The 20,814-nt window shown below is 37.9% G+C and overlaps 2 protein-coding genes across 2 annotated transcripts; one reads left to right on the plus strand and one right to left on the minus strand.

The window, feature by feature from the left end:
- Nucleotides 1–280: 280 nt before the first annotated feature.
- On the minus strand, nucleotides 281–14,773 carry LOC127619883 (lipid scramblase CLPTM1L). The gene is made up of 17 exons (XM_052092904.1): nucleotides 14,246–14,773; nucleotides 11,117–11,211; nucleotides 10,791–10,980; nucleotides 10,191–10,339; nucleotides 8,477–8,555; nucleotides 8,246–8,363; nucleotides 6,506–6,600; nucleotides 6,306–6,390; nucleotides 5,428–5,531; nucleotides 5,274–5,339; nucleotides 5,131–5,181; nucleotides 4,959–5,041; nucleotides 4,814–4,848; nucleotides 4,661–4,716; nucleotides 4,521–4,565; nucleotides 929–1,044; nucleotides 281–839 (listed from the first exon to the last, which is right to left on the minus strand). Exons 1-17 carry the CDS (start codon nucleotides 14,408–14,410, stop codon nucleotides 755–757), a joined length of 1,617 nt encoding a protein of 538 aa, XP_051948864.1. The 5' UTR covers nucleotides 14,411–14,773; the 3' UTR covers nucleotides 281–754.
- Nucleotides 14,774–15,901: 1,128 nt separating this feature from the next.
- LOC127620230 (small nuclear ribonucleoprotein Sm D1) lies at nucleotides 15,902–19,065 on the plus strand. Its single transcript, XM_052093377.1, has 4 exons — nucleotides 15,902–16,020; nucleotides 16,544–16,620; nucleotides 16,735–16,926; nucleotides 18,349–19,065. Exons 1-4 carry the CDS (start codon nucleotides 16,007–16,009, stop codon nucleotides 18,423–18,425), a joined length of 360 nt encoding a protein of 119 aa, XP_051949337.1. The 5' UTR covers nucleotides 15,902–16,006; the 3' UTR covers nucleotides 18,426–19,065.
- Nucleotides 19,066–20,814: the final 1,749 nt, after the last annotated feature.

The following is a 20,814-nucleotide window of genomic DNA, read 5'->3' on the forward strand; positions in this document are numbered from 1 at the left end:
CTTATTTAAAAATATATATATATATATATATATATATATACTACATTTGGCATTTTAGTGGGAAACATATGCCTGCTTTTGAGAGAAGTTAAATTTAAAGTCTAGTCTGAGATGTCTTTTGCTTTCCTTTAATTTAAAGTTAAAAATCTATAAATTCTATCACTGCTGGGAAAGAGTGGACAAACCCGAGAAAACGGTCCGCAATATAATCTTATTGGTTTGCAAAAAGAGCGTCACATATTTACATCAAGGAATGAAGGATGTGAAAGGCATAGACTGTTTAATAAAGTCTCTGTAATTAAGCAGTTGAATCACAGAAACACTTTTAATGGAATAAAGAGCACAAAAACAAACATATACATCATTCTCTCGGAGCACAGTCATGTAGCTCAAATTAATCTATTCATATTCAAAACAACAACAAAAAACAGATAATTAATCTGAAACTCTGGTCTTTTGGCACCCTTGTGATACGGTCTTAATTTCAAAACACTATTAGAGATGGAATTAAAAGGTCCCATCAAAATACATTCTGTAAAATTACACCAAGCATTAGTTTTTTCTTCTTTCCAATAACTCCACAAAATATAGTAAAAGTTTAAACAGTGTCTCAGTCAAGTTATCCGTGAGCTGGTCAACTTTCTCAGTTTTTAACTAGACACAAATGCATCGTTGTCTGACTCCAGATACTGCGTTTGCATGTTTTTGAATCCCACTGCTGTTTCCATGGCAACGCTGTGCTGTTGTGATGATGTTAATCTTTATGGGACTTTCCTTTTGGCTTTTCATCGTAAGACACACCGTACTCGTTCACTCTTGTTCTGTCCACCGGGTACAGCCTAAAATAATATAAACGCCTCACATATCAATCATATGCGGTAAAAACTCAGTTCAATATGAACGTTAGATTAGGAAAGAGGTTCCTCACCATCTTTGATACAGGTATACGAGGAACACGACATCATCCCTGAAGCAGGCTAGTCGATGTGATGTCGGCATGGTGATGATGAAAGCAAAGACGTCGTCGATAAACGTATTAAAAGCCTGTTGAGAAATACATATTAAATAAATGCCAAAAACAAGCAAACTAGGAATGCACTAATATAACGTTATAACTGATAACCAATGGCCAGTATATATGAAAAAGCTTATTATATGCATGTATTGCGCTGATATACAGTATATACACACACACATATATATATATATATATGTGCTTTCAGTAAAAAAAATAAATAAAAATTTAAATCGCAATTAAATCGCATAATTTGTTGTATAATCATGATTAATCGCAGATTTTGAAAGTGCTGAAATGTAACACTAAATATACTTATTTTATTGTCAAAATGCATTTATTTCCTTCTTAGGAAAGAAAACAAAACAATATGTAACAACAATATAATGTTTATTAACATTTACCAAACAAAGCCTTTTACAGTATAAAGATAGAAATGCTCTAAAATATCACCAATTCAAGCAACATTAAACGTTCTCAAAGTCTAATTGGGAGTTTGACTGATTGAATTAGTCTCCACATAGGATGCATTTTCATTGCAATGTGCATTAAATCTCTTAAACTCTCATCCTCCACAATATCAATCAGCCGGTAGACTGCGACTATCCGCTTTGTTACAGCAATCGTGAAGCTGCTTTCATGATTCAGAGCGTCTACGCCAGCGTCAATCTTTGAACGCCACATGAAAAGTGCTTCCTTACAAATAACGTCTAATTCTGCGTTTGGTGACAGTTAAGACTTGACTCATTTATGTGGTAATTAAATTGCGACCTTACAAGGGGGGCCTGGGTAGCTCAGTGGTAGAGACGCTAGTTCGAATGCTGAGTGCGTGCTGAATGACTCCAGCCGGGTCTCCTAAGCAACCAAATTGGCCCGGCTGGAGTCATGCCTCGTCGTGGTCGCTATAAAGTGGTTCGCTCTCGGTGTGGCGCATGGTGAGTTGTGCGTGGATGCCGCGATGGATGGTGTGAAGCCTCCACACGCGCTATATCTCTGCGGTAATGCGCTCAACAAGCCACATGATAAGATGCGCGGATTGACGGTCTTAGACGCGGGGGAAACTGATATTCGTCCTCAGTAACCCGAATTGAGGCGAGTCACTACGCCACCACAAAGACTTTGGGAATTGGGCGTTCCAAATTGGGAGAAAAAAGGGGGGGAAATACACCTTACAGGTCTCATCTGGGCTTGTTTTGTACATCAAATAGCACTAATAGCTCCTTTCTCCATCTTTTTATCATTGACAGGGAAGCGCTCTCAGTGATTCTTTTATTTACTGAGATAAAAACCTCCGCAGCTCTATCATAGGAGAGTATTACGACAGTACCGCCCCACCCACATAATGCCAATGGGACTGCCGCGTTATGCTATTTTATGCTAAGCTTGCAGGCTCATCTTGGTAGAAGGGCTCTGGCGCGGTCGCATCAAGAAGGGATCTCTCTCGCGTCAACTTTGAAAACTGTGTAGGGTATTTCGTCTAACATTATTTGCACTAATTCAAAGATGTTGACGATGTACAAGGGGCGAAAACATTACCAACAGATCGCCAAGTCAAACTCTTAACAGCTGAGCTGATTGATGTACTTCTCCAGTGACCAACAATATCTCATGACCTAAAGTAGCAGTCGTCGAGCTAAAGTTATCGAATTTATTATGTGAAATACTTATTTTAGAGCTTTAACCGATTATCAAACTGACTGTACATCAAAACAGACATCTTTTACGATCGCTCCTCATTGCTGTACAACTTCAGTCATGAAGTTAGCATACAGAGAGGAGGTGCAGCGGCTAACAGACTGGTGTAGAGCCAACAACCTGTCTCTGAATGTGGACAAAACAAAAGAGATTGTTGTTGACTTTAGGAGAGCACAGAGTGACCGCTCTCCGCTGAACATCGACGGCTCCTCTGTGGAGATCGTCAAGAGCACCAAATTCCTTGGTGTTCACCTGGCGGAGAACCTCACCTGGTCCCTCAACACCAGCTCTATCACCAAGAAAGCCCAGCAGCGTCTCTACTTTCTTCGAAGGCTGAGGAAAGCACATCTCCCAACCCCCATCCTCACTACATTCTATAGAGGGACTATTGAGAGCATCCTGAGCAGCTGCATCACTGCCTGGTTTGGGACTTGCACCGTTTCGGACCGCAAAGCCCTGCAGAGGATAGTGAGGACAGCTGAGAAGATCATTGGGGTCTCTCTTCCCTCCATCAAAGACATTTACAAAAAACACTGTATCCACAAAGCAACCAGCATTGTGGACGACCCACACCCCTCACACAAACTCTTTACCCTCCTCCCGTCTGGCAAGAGGTACCGAAGCATTCGGGCCCTCACGGCCAGACTGTGTAACAGCTTCTTCCCCCAAGCCATCAGACTCCTCAATACTCAGAGACTGGTTTGACACACACGTGTCCTGAGTTGCACTTTAATTACTGTCACTTTATAACTGTCTGCTACCTCAATAACTGCTATGTGCATAGAACATTATCTCATAGTATGTTATGTTTACATTTGGCATTTTTAGAAACTGTCATCTTTATGCACTACTGTGTTCTGGTCGGCTGCACTGCTCTCACTGTGTCTATTGTCCTGTTCACTGTCAGTAATTTATTGTACTGTCCCGTACTTTGTGCACACGTTTGCACGTGCACTTTATATAGGTTTGTTATTTAGTTGTGTAGTCTCATGTGGTCCTGTGTTGGTCTTTTGTTGTTTTTATGTAGCACCATGGTCCTGGAGGAACGTTGTCTCGTTTTGCTGTGTACTGAACTAACTGTATATGGTTGAAACGACAATAAAAACCACTTGACTTGAACTTCAAATTAATTCCTAGTAAGGCGCATATGGCTCTAGGACGCACTCTGTCCCCTAGAGATGAATGTAGTTTGGTGAAAAAGGTGCAAATCAATCCCAGAACAACAGCAAAGGACCTTGTGAAGATGCTGGAGGAAACGGGTAGACAAGTATCTAGATCCACAGCAAAATGAGTCCTATATTGACATAACCTGAAAGGCTGCTCAGCAAGGAAGAAGCCATTGCTCCAAACCCACCATAAAAAAGCCAGACTACAGTTTGCAAGTGCACATGGGGACAAAGATCTTACTTTTTGGAGAAATGTCCTCTGGTCTGATGAAACAAAGATTGAACTGTTTGGCCATAATGACCATCATTATGTTTGGAGCGAACAGGGAGAGGCTTGAAAGCCAAAGAACACCATCCCAACTGTGAAGCATGGGGGTGGTAGCACCATGTTGTGGGAGTGCTTTGCTGCAGGAGGGATTGGTGCACTTCACAAAATAGATGACATCATGAGGAAGGAAAATGATGTGGATATATTGAAGCAGCATCTCAAGACATCAGGAAGTTGAAGCTCAGTGCAAATGGGTCTTCCAAATGGACAATGACCCCAAGCATACCTCCAAAGTTGTGGCAAAATGGCTTAAGATCAACAAAGTAATTACTATAAACCATCAAAACATTGCAATACCTACGGTCTCCTCTCTTACCTTGTACATAAAGGCTTTCCAGGGCAGATGAGCCACGGATTTCAGCTGTCGAAACAAACGCAATTAGAGCGATTAGAAACCGACGTGAAGCATTAAGGTCAATATTCTGAATGCAAGAGCTGTTTTTTGACTGAACAAACCTTGAAATTTACAAAGAGTTGAGGGAGCATAAAGAGGAATCCAAAGGCGTACACCCCTGATCATATGAGAACAACAATAATCAACAATAAATTTCCCATCATTAATGTTTCAAAATGAATAAATCAGTAAGAAAGTTACAAAACGACACTTACCATTGACTAAACTGTTAATAAGCCATGAGTACCAGCTGTTAAAACATCAAATATTGATGATGTAACATAAGTTAACATATGCTGTTTCAAAACATCAGATAATGAATGTGTACTGTATGATGTCATAATTAAAGTGACAGTTCACCTTTTGTACTTCACGAACACAAGCGCGTAGCCTGCGCCACTGACACACAGAGGGTAGAGCAGGTACGAAAGATACTTCATTGCCTGATCGGAAGGAACATTTGTTTGAAAGAATTATAATAGCAATATTCAGATATGTCAAATGATTGGTTTGGATAGAAGCAATAACTCACCAGAGTGTCATATTCCTCTGTTCGTCTCTCCAACTCGTCCGATTTCCCAAACTGAAGGACGGATCGGGAATAATTCACAATTAGAGAATTATCACCGTTAACCAGTTTATTCAGAGCACTAAAGAGGAACCTAAACGGTTTACCAGGAACATGGGAGTAAAGCCCCTCCAGACGATGTGAATCTTAAAGGCTTTTTTCACTTTCCACACCTGAAACAACGAGAGCAAAGACGTTCAAATACACAAAGACAACAGCTGGATGTGTAAACATGTCTGCTGTTGAACACATGAGTCGTACCTCTATTAATGACCCGACTCCAGCTGGAACAAGAACCAGAAGACTGGTCTGCTCGTCCAGAAGATAGAGGAAGATCACGATTGTGCTGAAACATCTCCACAACACTGACACAACACTTCACATTAATGCTGATTTCACACTGAACGCTGACATGTAACATATGCAAACAAATACATTCCAAATCCTTTTGTTCTCCTTTTGCAACAATGTTGCGATGTTCCATTATTAATTGATACATTTAAATGTTGCACCACATTCTATGATACGAGTAAGTGTCATTAAATCAAAATGTAGCAGGTGCTCCTGTAGGATATTTTCAGTGATTTGTTTGGTGTATTTCAAGCTTGTTTAAGTGTTTAAGCTTAAGGTATGCATTTTAAGTTATTACCAAACAATTTGGACATATTCGCTGAACTAAAGGTGACTTTAGCCGAAAAGTGAGTCGTTTGCATCCCTGATTATCAAAACACTGATGGAGGTATATTTGACTGCTTCTTTTAAATTGGCCAATAGGACAAAAATTTATTAAGCTTTTCATGTAAAACTAAAATTTGAAGAAAAAAAAATGTATTCACAACTTAACAAAATAAATGTGCATTTCAAAAGGACTTTTTTCCCAACATAAAATTTATATAAAATTAACTTTAAAATTAAATTAAAAAATTATATATATATATATATAAGAAAATTATTTTGCATTTCGTTCTTAGCATAAACATGGCATAGAATAAAAAACATATATATATATATATATTGTTGTTTTTATGATATTGTTGCTCATTTGAATATACAATTTTATACATCTCAAAATAGCAAATAACATTTTTCTTCAGCAAAGATATTTTTTACTTCTGAAAAACAAGGAAGTGCAAACAGACCTGCTTTGCTGGACATCCCGACCATACTCTTCTTCTCTTTCCAGAAACTGATGTCATTTTTGAACGCCAGGAAATCAAACAAAAGCTGAAAAACACAGTGATGCTTCAATACAGTGAAATCCAGGAAGCCTCAAGATGTTTAAAGAGAATTAACACAATATCATGTATATGCATATGATGTTTAAAACACACAAACTTACATGAAAAGCAGCCACAAAGAAGGTGAGAGCCAGGAAATACAGATTAGTGTCCACAAAAATTCCCTTAATTTCATCTGCATCTTTTTCAGTGAAGCCTGAATGTGCAAAATGAACATTTACCACATTAATTATATATATATATATACACACACACATACAATAAAACAGTGAATATCATGAAACATGAATATGCCATATTTCACCCCAAAATAAAAATAAAATATATAATGCATTGCAAGAACATGATGTATATTATATTAGTCCTCATATCACATACAATATTTTCTTTACATTACAATGTGAATTTGTGGGGATGCATACTTATAGTAATTGGAAAACAAAATCATAATTACCCTGAAACAGGTCTGAATAATATAAAATATAGATTATAATTTTTTTCTTTGAGTTTGGGGTCATATATATATATATATATATATATAGATAGATCTGATTGTAAACAAATAGTTTATTGTGATTATTATGATTAACTATTGTAATTTGTTATTGATCGCTGGCATCAATATTTCTGTTGCTGCATTTTTGTGCTGCCGCCCGCAATTTTTCACACTCAAATTTAAAAGCTCACCATTCACACACCAATTATTCATAAATAATATTGTATGTGTTTATAAACTTATTATAAACAGAAATTATAGATTTTTTTGTTTGTTTTTCTGACTTTGTAAGCATGTAATTCTGGTTCTGTTCACTTCACCTCACTTTGAAAAGTCTCATTTTATTCCACTAGGTGGCAGCAAAATCACATTCCATCACTATATACAGATGTGAACTGTAGGGGGCGCTCTAACGCATTTTAGGCCTCACAGATGTGCTCGTCCATAGACATTCAGTCTAATGTTTAGTTCAAGCAACACCCTTGTTATTTCATTGAATATCTCGGCCTCTGAGTGGACTACAAGCTCAATCTAGATGTCATTAGAAAGCTGAGATCCTACACATTTTATCATCACTAGTGAAAAAATATTTTCTGAATAATATTATCATTTTATTTGATATATGACTTGTCCATTTAGGTGCTATGTGAAGGACTTTTACTACTTATTTCCACCCCATTATGTGAATGTTTTGAGGCCTCATTTTGTTATTTTAAGTAACATAAATGCAGAATTGATGTTATCTCTGAAAAGTTCAGATTCTAATCTTTCAAATGATACCACATTCAAATGATACCACATACTTACACTTACATATAAAGCTAAACTTTTTCCGCGATACAGCGCCCCCCTTTTGAGGTCCATACAATATGCCTTTCTATCAGTGGCAGAGCTAGGGGGTTGCCAGGGGTGGCCGTGGCCAACATGGACCGAATGGACCTGGCAACCCCATTGGCCACCCCACTCGCAATTGCTGTTTTACTCATTATTTTGGCACAATTGAGTTCTTTAGAGGTGAAATCATCTCTGTAAAAACGTAACATGTGCGCACACCAAGCTCGCCAAACCTCTCCGTCCCGGGTGTCAATGCATGTATCCACCCCCCCCGCCCCCCCAGTCCGACAATATAACAATGCTGCCCAAACATTTCTGTGCCACCACTTTCTGATCGCTTGCCCCTGCCTGGCCACCCTTTTGAAAAACTCCTGGCTCCGCCCCTGCTTTCTATACCATGCTTTACAGTGCTTTGACCAAGGTAAAGGGATTTTCCAGCATGTTAACGATGGTAAAATCACAGTTAAATCCTCTTATAGCTTTAATTACCCACACGTCATTATATTCTTACCAAACAGCTGCAGTGAATAAACGGCGTCCTGCATGTGGATCCAGAATCGCAGTTTTCCCAGAGCGATGGAGTCATACGAGATGGTCAGAGGCAGTTCAGTTGAGCTGCTGTTGATCTCCTGTAAAAGATGTTTTAAACACATTATCAGCCATTCTGTGTAGCTCTCGTTATATATAAAGCAAATGCAAGAAAAGAACTGCTCAAATCCAGACAGAATTAAAGGTACAGAACCATTAAATCCTTCACTCGGTTGCTGAGTTCATCTACAAACAGCAGCGGCAGGTAAACCATCTTCTTCCCATTCTGATACCTGAAAAATATTTAACCATGAACTGAATTATAAAGGCTTACAGCACATCTAGGACTGGCTGAAACTATAAATCTTGACGTTTCTCAGCTTTTTAACAATATTCAATGTCATGATCATATATGTATTTTGCACTGAAATATCTAGAAAAGGAATTTGTTTTGAACCTCTTAAACACTGAAGCATTTTTGGGCTACCATTCATACATCCTTTAGGACTAACTGCCAAAATTAGTCTCATTTTATTTCATAATATAGATTTTTTTTTGACTATGTATATTTATTTATTTTTTGTTCTTGTACCATCCCCAATTTTTCATTGAATATCTCGACCTCTGAGTGGACTATAAGCTCAATCTAGGAGTCCTTAAAAAGCTGAGATCCTCCCCTTTGCGATGATGTATAACATTATATACATTTTATTATCATTAATAGTCGATAACCTATATTTCTGATGATTTGTTTTGCATGCTTTTCCTACGGCACTGCATATTTTGAGCTGGATATCTACGACATAACATTGGATTATTCACACAAGCAAGCTCACAGACAAGTAAAAATGGCAAGTTCTTTACACAACTGCCTAAGCTAAAAGCAGATATAAAGATTTGAGCTATTTGGGGTTAACAGCAGCAGATATCTGTGCATAAAAGAGACATTTGTATTTGACGACTTACACAAATCATATTTCACTTTGTGATTCTTTTGAAAATCTTTTGAACTGTGGTATTAGTGCAATTAAATAAACTAAACAGTTGCATTTCTGAGAGTGAGAGCTTTCATTTGATATATGACTTGCCTATTTAAGTGCTACTTTAAATAAATTTGAATATTTCTACCACATAACCACTAGGTGGCACTTATTTGCGACGCAAATCATTTGAGCCTTATTTTGTTATTTTAAGTAACATAAATGCAGAAGTGATGTTATCTTTGAAATGTTCAGATTCTAAGCTTTTAAACAATACCTCATATGCCTCACTTATGTATACGAAGACTTAAACGTTTAAAGCATAAACATTATTCTCCATATAGCGCGCATAGAGTTTAAGAGGTTAATCAAAGGAATCATAATTTAAAGTAGATTCAAAATATAAGTACAAAATACAATCAACTATTTTTCACTAAATACACACAAAAACAATTACATTTAAATTAATCAATTTAATTATAAATAAAATATTTATAATACAAATTAATTTAATTATATAAAATTATATTTATATGCACCAATATAACAATACGCTGTAATAAACAGCAATATTTGCCAATATATTTGTTGTACCGAAAACATGTATACATGAAAAATGGCAAACAGAGACATTTTTGGACGAGGACGGAAACAAATCTTTCAATCTGATTTTTAAATTGATTTAATTGAAACGGCCAGTTTCAAATGATTCATGGAAATGAACCGAACCCCGACGACAAACTTTCAACTCTAACATCATTATCGCTACTCCGTTATTTTCCGAAATGCTAAGAAACAACTGTTTGAACACTCACAACTAGGCAAGTCGAGAACAAAGACGGGTCGAGAAACTAGTCGTGGTATGATGCGATCTTTAGGACACTTAAACCAAAGGTCAAAGGTCACTGCAGGGAGCAGGTGGATTATAGACCTGACAGTTAAACTCACACTTTCATGTAGCGATGAACGTCTCCAGGCAGCGCCTCGCGATCAAACAGGAAGTTCTCAGAGACCACGTTTAGAGTCAGGCGGGAACGCCAGTGAGAAACAGGCCGGTCCAGCTCGGAGTCAGAACCTGGTTTTTGCTGATCTGGTTTCTGGGAAACAATCACAATAACACACAGTGTTTTTCTCCCATTATGGAACGCCTACTTAGTAGGTCCTCGTGGTGGCGCGGTTACTCGCCTCAATCCGGGTGGCGGAGGACGAGTCTCAGTTGCCTCCGCTTCTGAGAGCGTCAATCCACGCATCTGATCACGTGACTCATTGTGCACGACACCGCGGAGACTCACAGCATGTGGAGGCTCATGCTACTCTCCACGATCCACACACAACTCACCACACGCCCCATTGAGAGAACCACTCATCACCACCACGAGGCGGTTACCCCATGTGACTCTACCCTCCCTAGCAACCGGGACAATTTGGTTGCTTAGGAGACCCGTCTGGAGTCACTCAGAACGCCCTGGATTCGAACTCGCACCTCCAGTGAGACCTCCCATTTGACCACCATCACATCATGTAAACAGGAAGTGTGCGTCCCCTCACCTGCGGGTCATCCTGGCCTGTGATCAGACTGATCTCTGGAGGTTTCGGCAGCATGTACGTTGTCAGTTGTGTGACCAAATGCACCTGATGTGGATCCTGCCATGGATTCACCCCCACCTGATGCAGGAACACCATGGCGTACAGCGTCCCATTCTTGCGTGTCTTTTTAGGCAGAGACACATTTACTGACCTTAAAAAAGTGGTAATTACATCTGTTAGAGTGCGGGACATATCAGGTGTGTCAGGTGCCTCAACACAGTACAGAGAAACATTTTAACAGTGAAATATTGAGTGTCATTTAAGTGCAATGTCCATTCATAGATGACCTTTCAAATCTGGTATTCACATCAAACTCTTCTTCTCTGTGGATCAGACTGTGTCCACCATCAGCATTCGGTTTCACTGTGGTGTAGACGCTCAGCTAATAACAGATATAATCATGGTTAAAACATATTAACAGAATCACCTTCTTCAATCTATATCATTATATTAATATTTTTAAGGTTGTCGGAGACGATAAAATGAGAAATGTTCTAAAAATCTAGCTTAAAACGGGCGTGTCAAGTCTGCCATCTTTGTGACCTTTCACACATTTTTGATAAACCTTTATATCGTTGCACGATTACTAAAACGAGATGTTGTTAAAAACAACATTGGATTATTCACACAAGCAAGCTCACAGACAAGTCAAAATGGCAAGTTCTTTACACAACTACCTAAGCTAAAAGCAGATATAAAGATTTGAGCTATTTGGGGCTAACAGCAGCATTTATCTGTGCATAAAAGAGACATTTGTATTTGACGACTTACACAAATCATATTTCACTTTGTGATTCTTTTGAAAATATTTTGAACTGTGTTATTAGTGCAACAAAATAAACTATAAAGTTACATTTCTGAGAGTGAGAGCTTTCATTTGATATATGACTTGTCCATTTAAGTGCTACTTTAAATAAATCTTTGTATTTCTACCACATAACCACTAGGTGGCACTTATTTGCGACGCAAATCATTTGAGGCCTTATTTTGTTATTTTAAGTAACATAATTGCAGAAGTGATGGTTATCTATGAAAAGTTCAGATTCTAAGCTTTTAAATGATACCTCATATGCCAGACTAACATATACAGAGACTTTAACGTTTAAATCATAAAAAAAAAAAATTCTCGATATAGCGCCCATAGATTTTAAGAGGTCAATCAAAGGAATCATAATTTAAAGTAGATTCAAAATATACGAACAAAATACAATCAACTATTTTTCACTAAATACACACAAACAAATTACATTTAAATTAATCAATTTAATTATAAAAAAAATATTTATAATACAAATTAATTTAATTATATAAAATTATATTTATAATTTTATATAATTTGGTAAATACTTTGAGCATTGTAACGGAGCCAAGACTCGGTCGAGTGACTGTCTATGGACTAATGCACGATTACTAAAACGAGATATTGTTAAAAAGACACATATGAAGCACAGACATTATATAATGTTAATTTAAAGCTAAAGTTGATTTACAGTTTTTCTTTAATTATTTATACACATATATATATATATATATATATATATATATATATATATATATATATATATATATATATATATATATATATATACTTTTGATGAATTATTGCTCATGTAGGTTTTATCAACCCATACAACAAAGTTTGTTTTATGGTGTTTATATTGTAATACATTGTAGATGGTTGTATCGGTGCATGGTTTGTTTCTCTTATGCGTTTATGTGAACTGGAAGCACACATTTCAAAATAAGGGTCCCAGGTGTATTTTGGGCTTTTTTATAGTTAAAAGTCGCACGTTATGCACCAAATCATATTTATTTTTATTTTCTTTGGTTATTATTAGGATTTTGAATGCACAACGTACTGGGGTTTCATTAATTTAGGACTCTTGTAGCCTGTATGTATGTGCTCGTCACAGCAAGGAAAGACTTTTTAATGGTTTAATATTTAATAAATCAATTTTGAAAACTTGAAAAAAATGCTTTTGCCTTTCCCAACACCATCTACTGCATGTACAATCTTCAGTATCGAAAAGGGGTTTTCTGTTGTTGTTTTTGTCACATGTGACTCCAGTCAGGTCTCCTAAGCAACCAAATTGGGCTGGTTGCTAGGGAGGGTAGAGTCACATGGGGTAACCTCCTTGTGGTCACTATAATGTGGTTTACGCTCTCGGTGGGGCGCGTGGTGAGTTGTGCGTGGATGCCGCGGAGAATAGCGTGAAGCCTTCACATGCGCTACGTCTCCGTGGCAACACGCTCAACAAGCCATGTGAGAGGATGCGCGGATTGATCGGTCTCAGACGCGGAGGTAACTGAGATTCGTCCTCCGCCACCCAGATTGAGGCGAGTCACTACGCCACCATGAGGACTTACAGTGCATTGGGAATTGGGCGTTACAAATTGGGGAGAAACTAATTAAAATAATAATTTTTTCACCGCTTGTTTTTTTTAATAAAAAGATTAATATAATATTATTCTGCACTTCTCATGCAAACACCTCTTTTGTCAAAACTTTCAGCATTTAAATAGATTTATTATTATTATTATTATTATTATTATTATTATTATTTTACCGTCTCCGGACTGTTGCACCACATACATTTTTTTAAATTTAAGACCCAGAAAAAACATCCAAATGACTCAGAACTCAATTAAAAACACATTCTTCTCGATTTACAAGTTTACAAGTGTTTTGAGCATATAAGGAATACATTTTTATATATTATCAAATGCTACAGCTTGAATAATTTATTATATCTAGAACCTAAAAATGAGCATCAGGTCGATAACCGATTAATCGGCCAATAGTTTTTAAAATCGACTTATAAAATGACCAAAAAATAAATTACTTATTCTTTCTTTACTATGGCAGTCAAAACAAAGAGTACAAAATTAATAAAACTCCAGAAGCAGTTTTTTGTTCAACCAAAATCCCAATAATAACCAGAACAAAAGCAGATTTGGTGCATATTGTTGGACTTTTAAGTACAAACAAGCCCAAAACACTCTCTTACTCTTATATTAAGCATATTCCTATTCTTACTCTTATTTTGAAATGACGGAAAAACTATCGGCAACTATTGATATCGATTTTGCCGATTACCGATAGTTCCAAAAAGCAACTATCGGCACCGATATTGGTAAACCGATATATCGGTCTACCTCTAATCAATGCAACTACTATATTATGCAATATATTGTGCAATCACTAACAAACCTGCAATGACTAAGTACCTTGATAATACTCTGCTTTTGGGCCATGTGCCATTGTAGCACCACTATATTCTTTGAAGTACCTTGGTGCACCATGTAAATAGCATTGGCAATACACAGAGAAATGGCTTAAAAGAGGCCTTTTTACATGCATACTTAAAAATAAATAAGTTGCAATTATCCATAATGATAAAACATGACAATCTTACCTGCAGTCGAGGATTTCCAGCCATGTGTGGTGTGATACAGCTGTCACTTTTGGGATTTTCACATGGTTTCGTGTAAACTATCCCATACATAACCCAACATGTGTGCAGCACATACAGGAGGAAGACCCCCACTATGAGACTCGTGAAAGAGGTTTTAGGAAACATCTTCCTGTATTATTTACAGTAAACGACTTAAGAGGAAAGACGTGGTGAAATACTGCACATGTTTAAACATGCCGTTTGGACGCTTTATGCGGAATAAATGAAAGAAAAAGCAGAAAAAACAGGATGTGATCAGCTGTCAATCAGCCCTGATGTACCGCCACTAACACACGTCACATTAAATCCGCACATCAGCATCATTTATACCATCTCCAGTCTGTTTTTCTGGTATTTTATCCGGTTTTCACTCCAACATCCTCAGATATCCAGTTTAAAGTCATTGGCGAGCCCTCATGGTGAAAAAAATATTGTTTAATCCTTGTAATGTATCTCTCAATTCACTTTACGCGTAATGTTTCAACGAGCGCTCACTTCCGGGATTTACTTCCTGCTGTCGGGATGCCAGATTAACTCTTGAGCGACCTTCGGGACATTTTTTTTACATTTTTTAATTTTTTAATTTTTTTATCATTTTGGCTGTGTTAATGCCAACGGTATATCTTTTGCCAAATGTGTGTATTTTGGTGGAATTTGTATATATCAGTCTCAGTTCCTATAATACATCTGTAATACACTGTGTACACAAAATATTTATACTCAGGACCTTCAGGACAGAAATGTCCCCCAGAAAAACTGCAATATTTGATCCCACTGCCATTAATGTATAAAATCATGAATGTTATGCTATTATGCATTTCATTCCGGAGCCCTGGCTTCAAAATTAACATTTGTAATAATTTCCACCAGATGGCGCCATTTTTCTCATTTTTAGCCTATGGAGCAAGTACAAGCTTTTCCCCTATTCACTGTTTACTGTATTACAGAGCACTGCAGGCCAATTGAATAAATGATGCAGCTAAAATTGTGTGTGTGTGTGTGTGTGTGTGTGTGTGTGTGTGTGTGTGTGTGTGTGTGTGTAAAAATCAACAGTGGCATTTAAAGGGTTAAAATCCTGAAAATGAATGAATATTTGATAGTTATGATCAGGACTGATGTTACTTAAAACATCAACGTCAGACATTTCTGTCCTCTAAGGTCCTGCGTGTGTTTGTTTTTTTAATCTGACACTGCACAAAAAAGAATAATGCATCAAAATCAGTGTTGTTGCTAATCACTGACATGTCCCAGACTGTGATAATCAACAACAACAAAAATCCCCATAGCATTTAGTATTTGGAAAATAATTCATTTTTTTTTTTTTCATCAAAAACTACAGAGTACAGTGGCATTCTGTAAACAAACAAGCATTTAAAGGGTTAAAATCCTAAATAATTCGGAATATTTGGTGGTTATGATCAGGACTGATGTTGGTTAAAACATTTACTAAAATTAATATATAATATTATTATGGCATATTTTTTGACACAGACATTTTTATCGTCTAAGAGTAACCTTTTTTTAATTAACGCACAAGTGTTAAATATATAAATTTGGGTGATTTTGTTGTGTAGAGGCAACCCGCGTCGATGATTGTGAGTCCGGTCGAACCGGAAGTAATATCCCGCATCTCTCCAGTAGCGACCGACGCTTCTTTGTCGTTTAGCGCTACAGATTTTTCTCTTTCGGGTGGAGGATTTACCCTTAAAATCCACCGCAAGCATGAAACTCGTCAGGTAGTTTTATTTAAACATGCAATATATAAAAAAATGCACTAATAATATGCCGATAAATATAATACATTTTGATAGATGGAGTTCGATTGTATGTAGCTGTTGGCTAGTTTTTAAGCTGCAGCAGGCGGAACGAACGAACGAACGAACGAACGAATGAATGAATGAATGAATGAATGAATGGTTATTTATTTATTACAGTTTCACTATAGTTAATGCAGCATTTTAATGGAAATTGTGCGTTTTACTTGATATGTTCATTTGAGGGTTATCTTAAGTTTATAGAGTTGTGCATTTAGGCCACTAGTTTGTAGATGTTTGTCCTCAAACCAACAAAAGCACAACAGAAAATTGACTGTAAAACAGTTCTGTACTGAAACTTTGGTTAACTTAATGATTGCATCAGTGATATGTACTGTAAATGTAATGTGTGGCTTAATATTGTTTAAAAGACTTAAACGTGTGTTGTTATTGTGATGTGTACTCGTAAGTGGTTCCAATGTCTCTCTTTGTCTGCATCCTGCAGGTTTTTGATGAAATTGAGTCATGAAACAGTGACTATTGAACTGAAGAATGGCACACAGGTCCATGGCACGATAACTGGTAATTATTATTGTCTTCATGAGCATCTGACCTGGGTTATATTGTTCAATTTTCTGTTTATAAAGAATTCTTGAACTGATTGGCGAATACATCTTTCATTCATATAAATGACAGGTGTGGATGTCAGTATGAACACTCACCTCAAAGCTGTGAAGATGACACTTAAAAACAGAGAGCCGACTCAACTTGAGTCCCTTAGTATCCGTGGAAACAACATCCGCTATTTCATCCTGCCCGACAGTCTTCCTTTGGACACACTGCTGGTTGACATTGAACCCAAGGTTAAGTCAAAGAAGAGAGAGGCTGGTGAGTTGTTGTCATTGAGATGTAGGGACGACAGGCTGCTGTTGCTGTACCTGTTGCCATTGGAATGGATGTACATGAATGCACTGAACGTGTATTGCTGCCAATGTTAAAGGAATAGTTCACCCAAAAATGAAAATTTGCTGATAATTTACTCTCCCTCAGGCCATTCAAGATGTATGACCTTCTTTCTTCATCAGAACAGGATTTAAGATTTTTAGGAACGTTTCAGATGTCTTTAGCTTCGTCCGATGCAAGTGAATGGATACCAATGTCTGGCGGTCCAAAAAGCATATTTACGCAGCACCGATGCAATCCACACAGCTCCAGCCGATCAAGTAATGTCTAATGAATTGAATTAATACGTTTGTGAAAAACTAATCGCTAATTATAATTTTTTTAACTTGATAAAACCATATCTCTGTAGCTGTTTGAATTGACCTCTTGCGTGAAGAATGCTCCTCTGTGGTAAACGGAGCGGAACTTCTGAATACTCGTGTGAGCGCGCCAACGTGAGGTCACGCATCAGCGGCGTGAGGCATCGAGTGTTTACAGGAAGCAATGTTTTTTATGTTTTGGGGGCCTGGGTAGCTCAGCGAGTAAAGACACTGACTACCACCACTGGAGTCGTGAGTTCCTTTTCAGGGCATGCTGAGTGACTCCAGTCAGGTCTCCTAAGCAACCAAATTGGCCCGGTTGCTAGGGAGGGTAGAGTCACATGGGGTAACCTCCTTGTGGTCGCTATAATATGGTTCTCACTCTTAGTGGGACGTGTGGTGAGTTATACGTGGATGCTGCGGAGAATAGCGTGAAGCCTCCACATATGCTAGGTCTCCGTGGTAATGCACTCAAGTCACGTGATAAGATGTGCGGATTGACGTCTCGGACGCGGAGGCAACTGAGATTCGTCCACCGCCACCCGGATTGAGGCAAGCCACAACGCCACCACAAGGACATAAGAGCGCATTGGGAATTGGGCATTCCAAATTGGGAAGAAAAGAGGGGAGGGGGGTTTAATTAGCTATTTGTTTTTCACACAAACGTATCGATTCACTAAAGAAGACTTGGTCGGCTGGAGTCGTGTGGATTTCTTTGATGCTGACTAAGTGTGCTTTGGTGGCATTGGTGTCCATTCACTTGCATTGGATGAAGCTAAAAACACGAGAAACTTTCCTAAAAATCTTAAATCCTATTCTGAAGAAAGAAGGTCATATACATCTTGGATGGCCTGAGGGTGAGTAAATTATAGGCAAATTTTCATTTTGGGGAGAACTGTTCCTTTAAGAAACAATGTACCCTTTTACTGCCGTTTACTGTCGAATCGTCTACCATTCTGTACTTTTTAAAATTTCAATCTCAAAAGCTGTCACAGATGAATGATTTGGTTTGAAGCAAGTGTTAATAATTATTTTACCTTTCCTACAGTGGCTGCTCGTGGCCGAGGAAGAGGGCGGGGTCGTGGCAGAGGAAGAGGGCGTGGCCGGGGAGGGCCCAGGAGATAAATCTCTGAAGCCACTATACATTTTTTCACTTTGTACAGCATTTTTGTTTTTTGTTCGTTCTTGCTTTAGAAAGTACTTTGCGATTTAAGTTTATAATTTTTTCCCCCCCATTTTGTACATTTAAAAAATGCCTTCATTTTGAAAACAGTTTTGAGACTTTTGTTTGTAAGTGCTGAACTGTATGTGGCAAATTATGCAGATCTGTGTGTCTGGTTATTTTTCTAGATTGTTTCAATAAAGTGATCCTTCAAAATCTCCACTTGTTGAAGGAATATTCCCTCTTATTTAAAGTGGGTCGTGTGTTGGACATAAGAAGTCATGTTCCCTAATGCCCAGCAAACACTGAACGTTCCCCTAACGTTAGCGTATGGTTCTCGTTTGGGTTTTTTTGAGGACCAATTCCTAACATTATGGGAACCTTTCTTTGTTTTATTTTTATAAATTTAAACGCCACTGCAACGCTATGATAACTTGTGTATTTTAAGGTTTTATTTTTCGTTTACATTTTTCATAATTTTATTATTTTTCATTAATGTTGCAGAGAGGTTGATGGACAACAATGACTGACATTAGTGAAGTACATGTTTAATTAAATGTAGAAGTAAATATCAGTGTTTGGGACTTGACAGACTTGTCTGCCTGGTCTTTCAGCAAGTGATTTTGGGGACTTTTATTTTGAAAACGATGGGTCAGCTGTCCTAAGTCTGATCTATTTGAGTGAATCAGTTCAAATTGACTTTTCGTTTCAAAGAACCGATTCTCGTGAGCCATCACGAAATTTTATTTATTTTTACTTCAATTAGTCACTCTTTTCTAGCTTGTGTCAAACATTGTTTATTTTTTTAATATTATTATTAACAACATAATCCACTTTAATAATATTGCTCCCTCATAGTTGTACTTAAAATCAAAGTTTTGATTTGAATGACGTACGAACGCTTTATGGATTTTTTCGACCGAGTCGATTCAAATGAACAATTCATTTACAAAATCGGATGCCTCTGAGCAGACCAGGGCATCTTATGGCCATCTCGCAGACCACATTAAACCATGTGGAGGGCCGGATCCGGCACGCGGCCATCCCGATCTCATGAAAAGTCGTACATAATTTACGAGTTGCCTATTTCATATGGTCTTGCACGATGTTGTTCGCATATACTCATACGACTTCATCAAGAGCAAATTTCCAGATGTCAAATGTGGACGTAAGCGCAAGTTCCGCGCACGAGGCGTTAAGGACATATTTATTAATATTATGCCCAACCCAAACCCCTTATCTAAACTAAACTAGTAGAGTGTGTAAATATGATTAGATGTCCAGCGATGTCATTGGCTGTAGTGATAGTGTTAAGAATTCAAACGAGTGCAGTCGCACGATATCATACGAATTAGCCAAATTTAGAAAAGTCGTACAAATCCTGACGATTCCGCCATGATAGTGTGTTGCCCGCGGCTCATTTATCCTAAAGGCTTGGATGTTTCATTTATCTTGCATTGGGACCTAATGCACCTCCACAAGCGTTCAACATGCTCGGGGTTGCCAGATAAGAGATGCAACACCCCCAATTTAAGATTTAAATATATGTATGTTAAATTGATGCAGAACCTTGTATCTCAAAAGGAATACAATGTGGCCCCCTGTGCACTACTTAAAGCCCGACTTGGCCCCTTTACCAAAATAGTTCCCCACCCCTGCCTTTGAGGTAAATAGACAATACACAGAAAAACACTTGTTCCAGAGCAGTATATTCCCGCCTTCATGTGCTATCGGAATTGTCCTACTTCCCACTTCTGAAGTGGTCATTACGAGTACGTCGTGTTCATGTGCTTTGTTGTCGTTAAGAACAGGGTAGTGTTGCACCAGCTGTGCGTAAGTTACAACTAACCGTGCTTTCACACCAGAAGCGGCGAGAGCGTCAAAATTCGCTCTGCCCTGAGGACGCTCGTGGACGCTCTGACGTAGTTGAAATAGGCGGCAACGATTGTTCAGAATGCTTTGTTTTGTGAACTATATTTAAAGGGGGCCGCAATTTAAACATCCAGACATGTCGACCATTTACTTTTTGCCGACCTATCACAAGTAGCGTATATCCTCATGAACTCTTTAAAATGTGAAAATAAGAAATCGATCGATGGCAGAAAGTAATTAAAATTATAGTTGTTTGTTATCAAAATAAAATACATTTGTAATAATAACTGTGGTCTTGGTTGTTTTATATCCCTGTAAGCAAACAGGGACAGATCATATACTACTGGGAAACCTGCAACGGCAATAATTAGTTTCTCCACTTTATCTTCAGAACTAATGTTTGGTGGGAACCAAAGTTTACACGGTTGTGTTCTCTAGACTTCGCTAGAGCGGAGCACTTCTATATTCCAATAGGTTGCC

Source organism: Xyrauchen texanus, chromosome 26 (assembly GCF_025860055.1).
Source record: "Xyrauchen texanus isolate HMW12.3.18 chromosome 26, RBS_HiC_50CHRs, whole genome shotgun sequence".
Lineage (NCBI taxonomy): Eukaryota > Metazoa > Chordata > Actinopteri > Cypriniformes > Catostomidae > Xyrauchen > Xyrauchen texanus.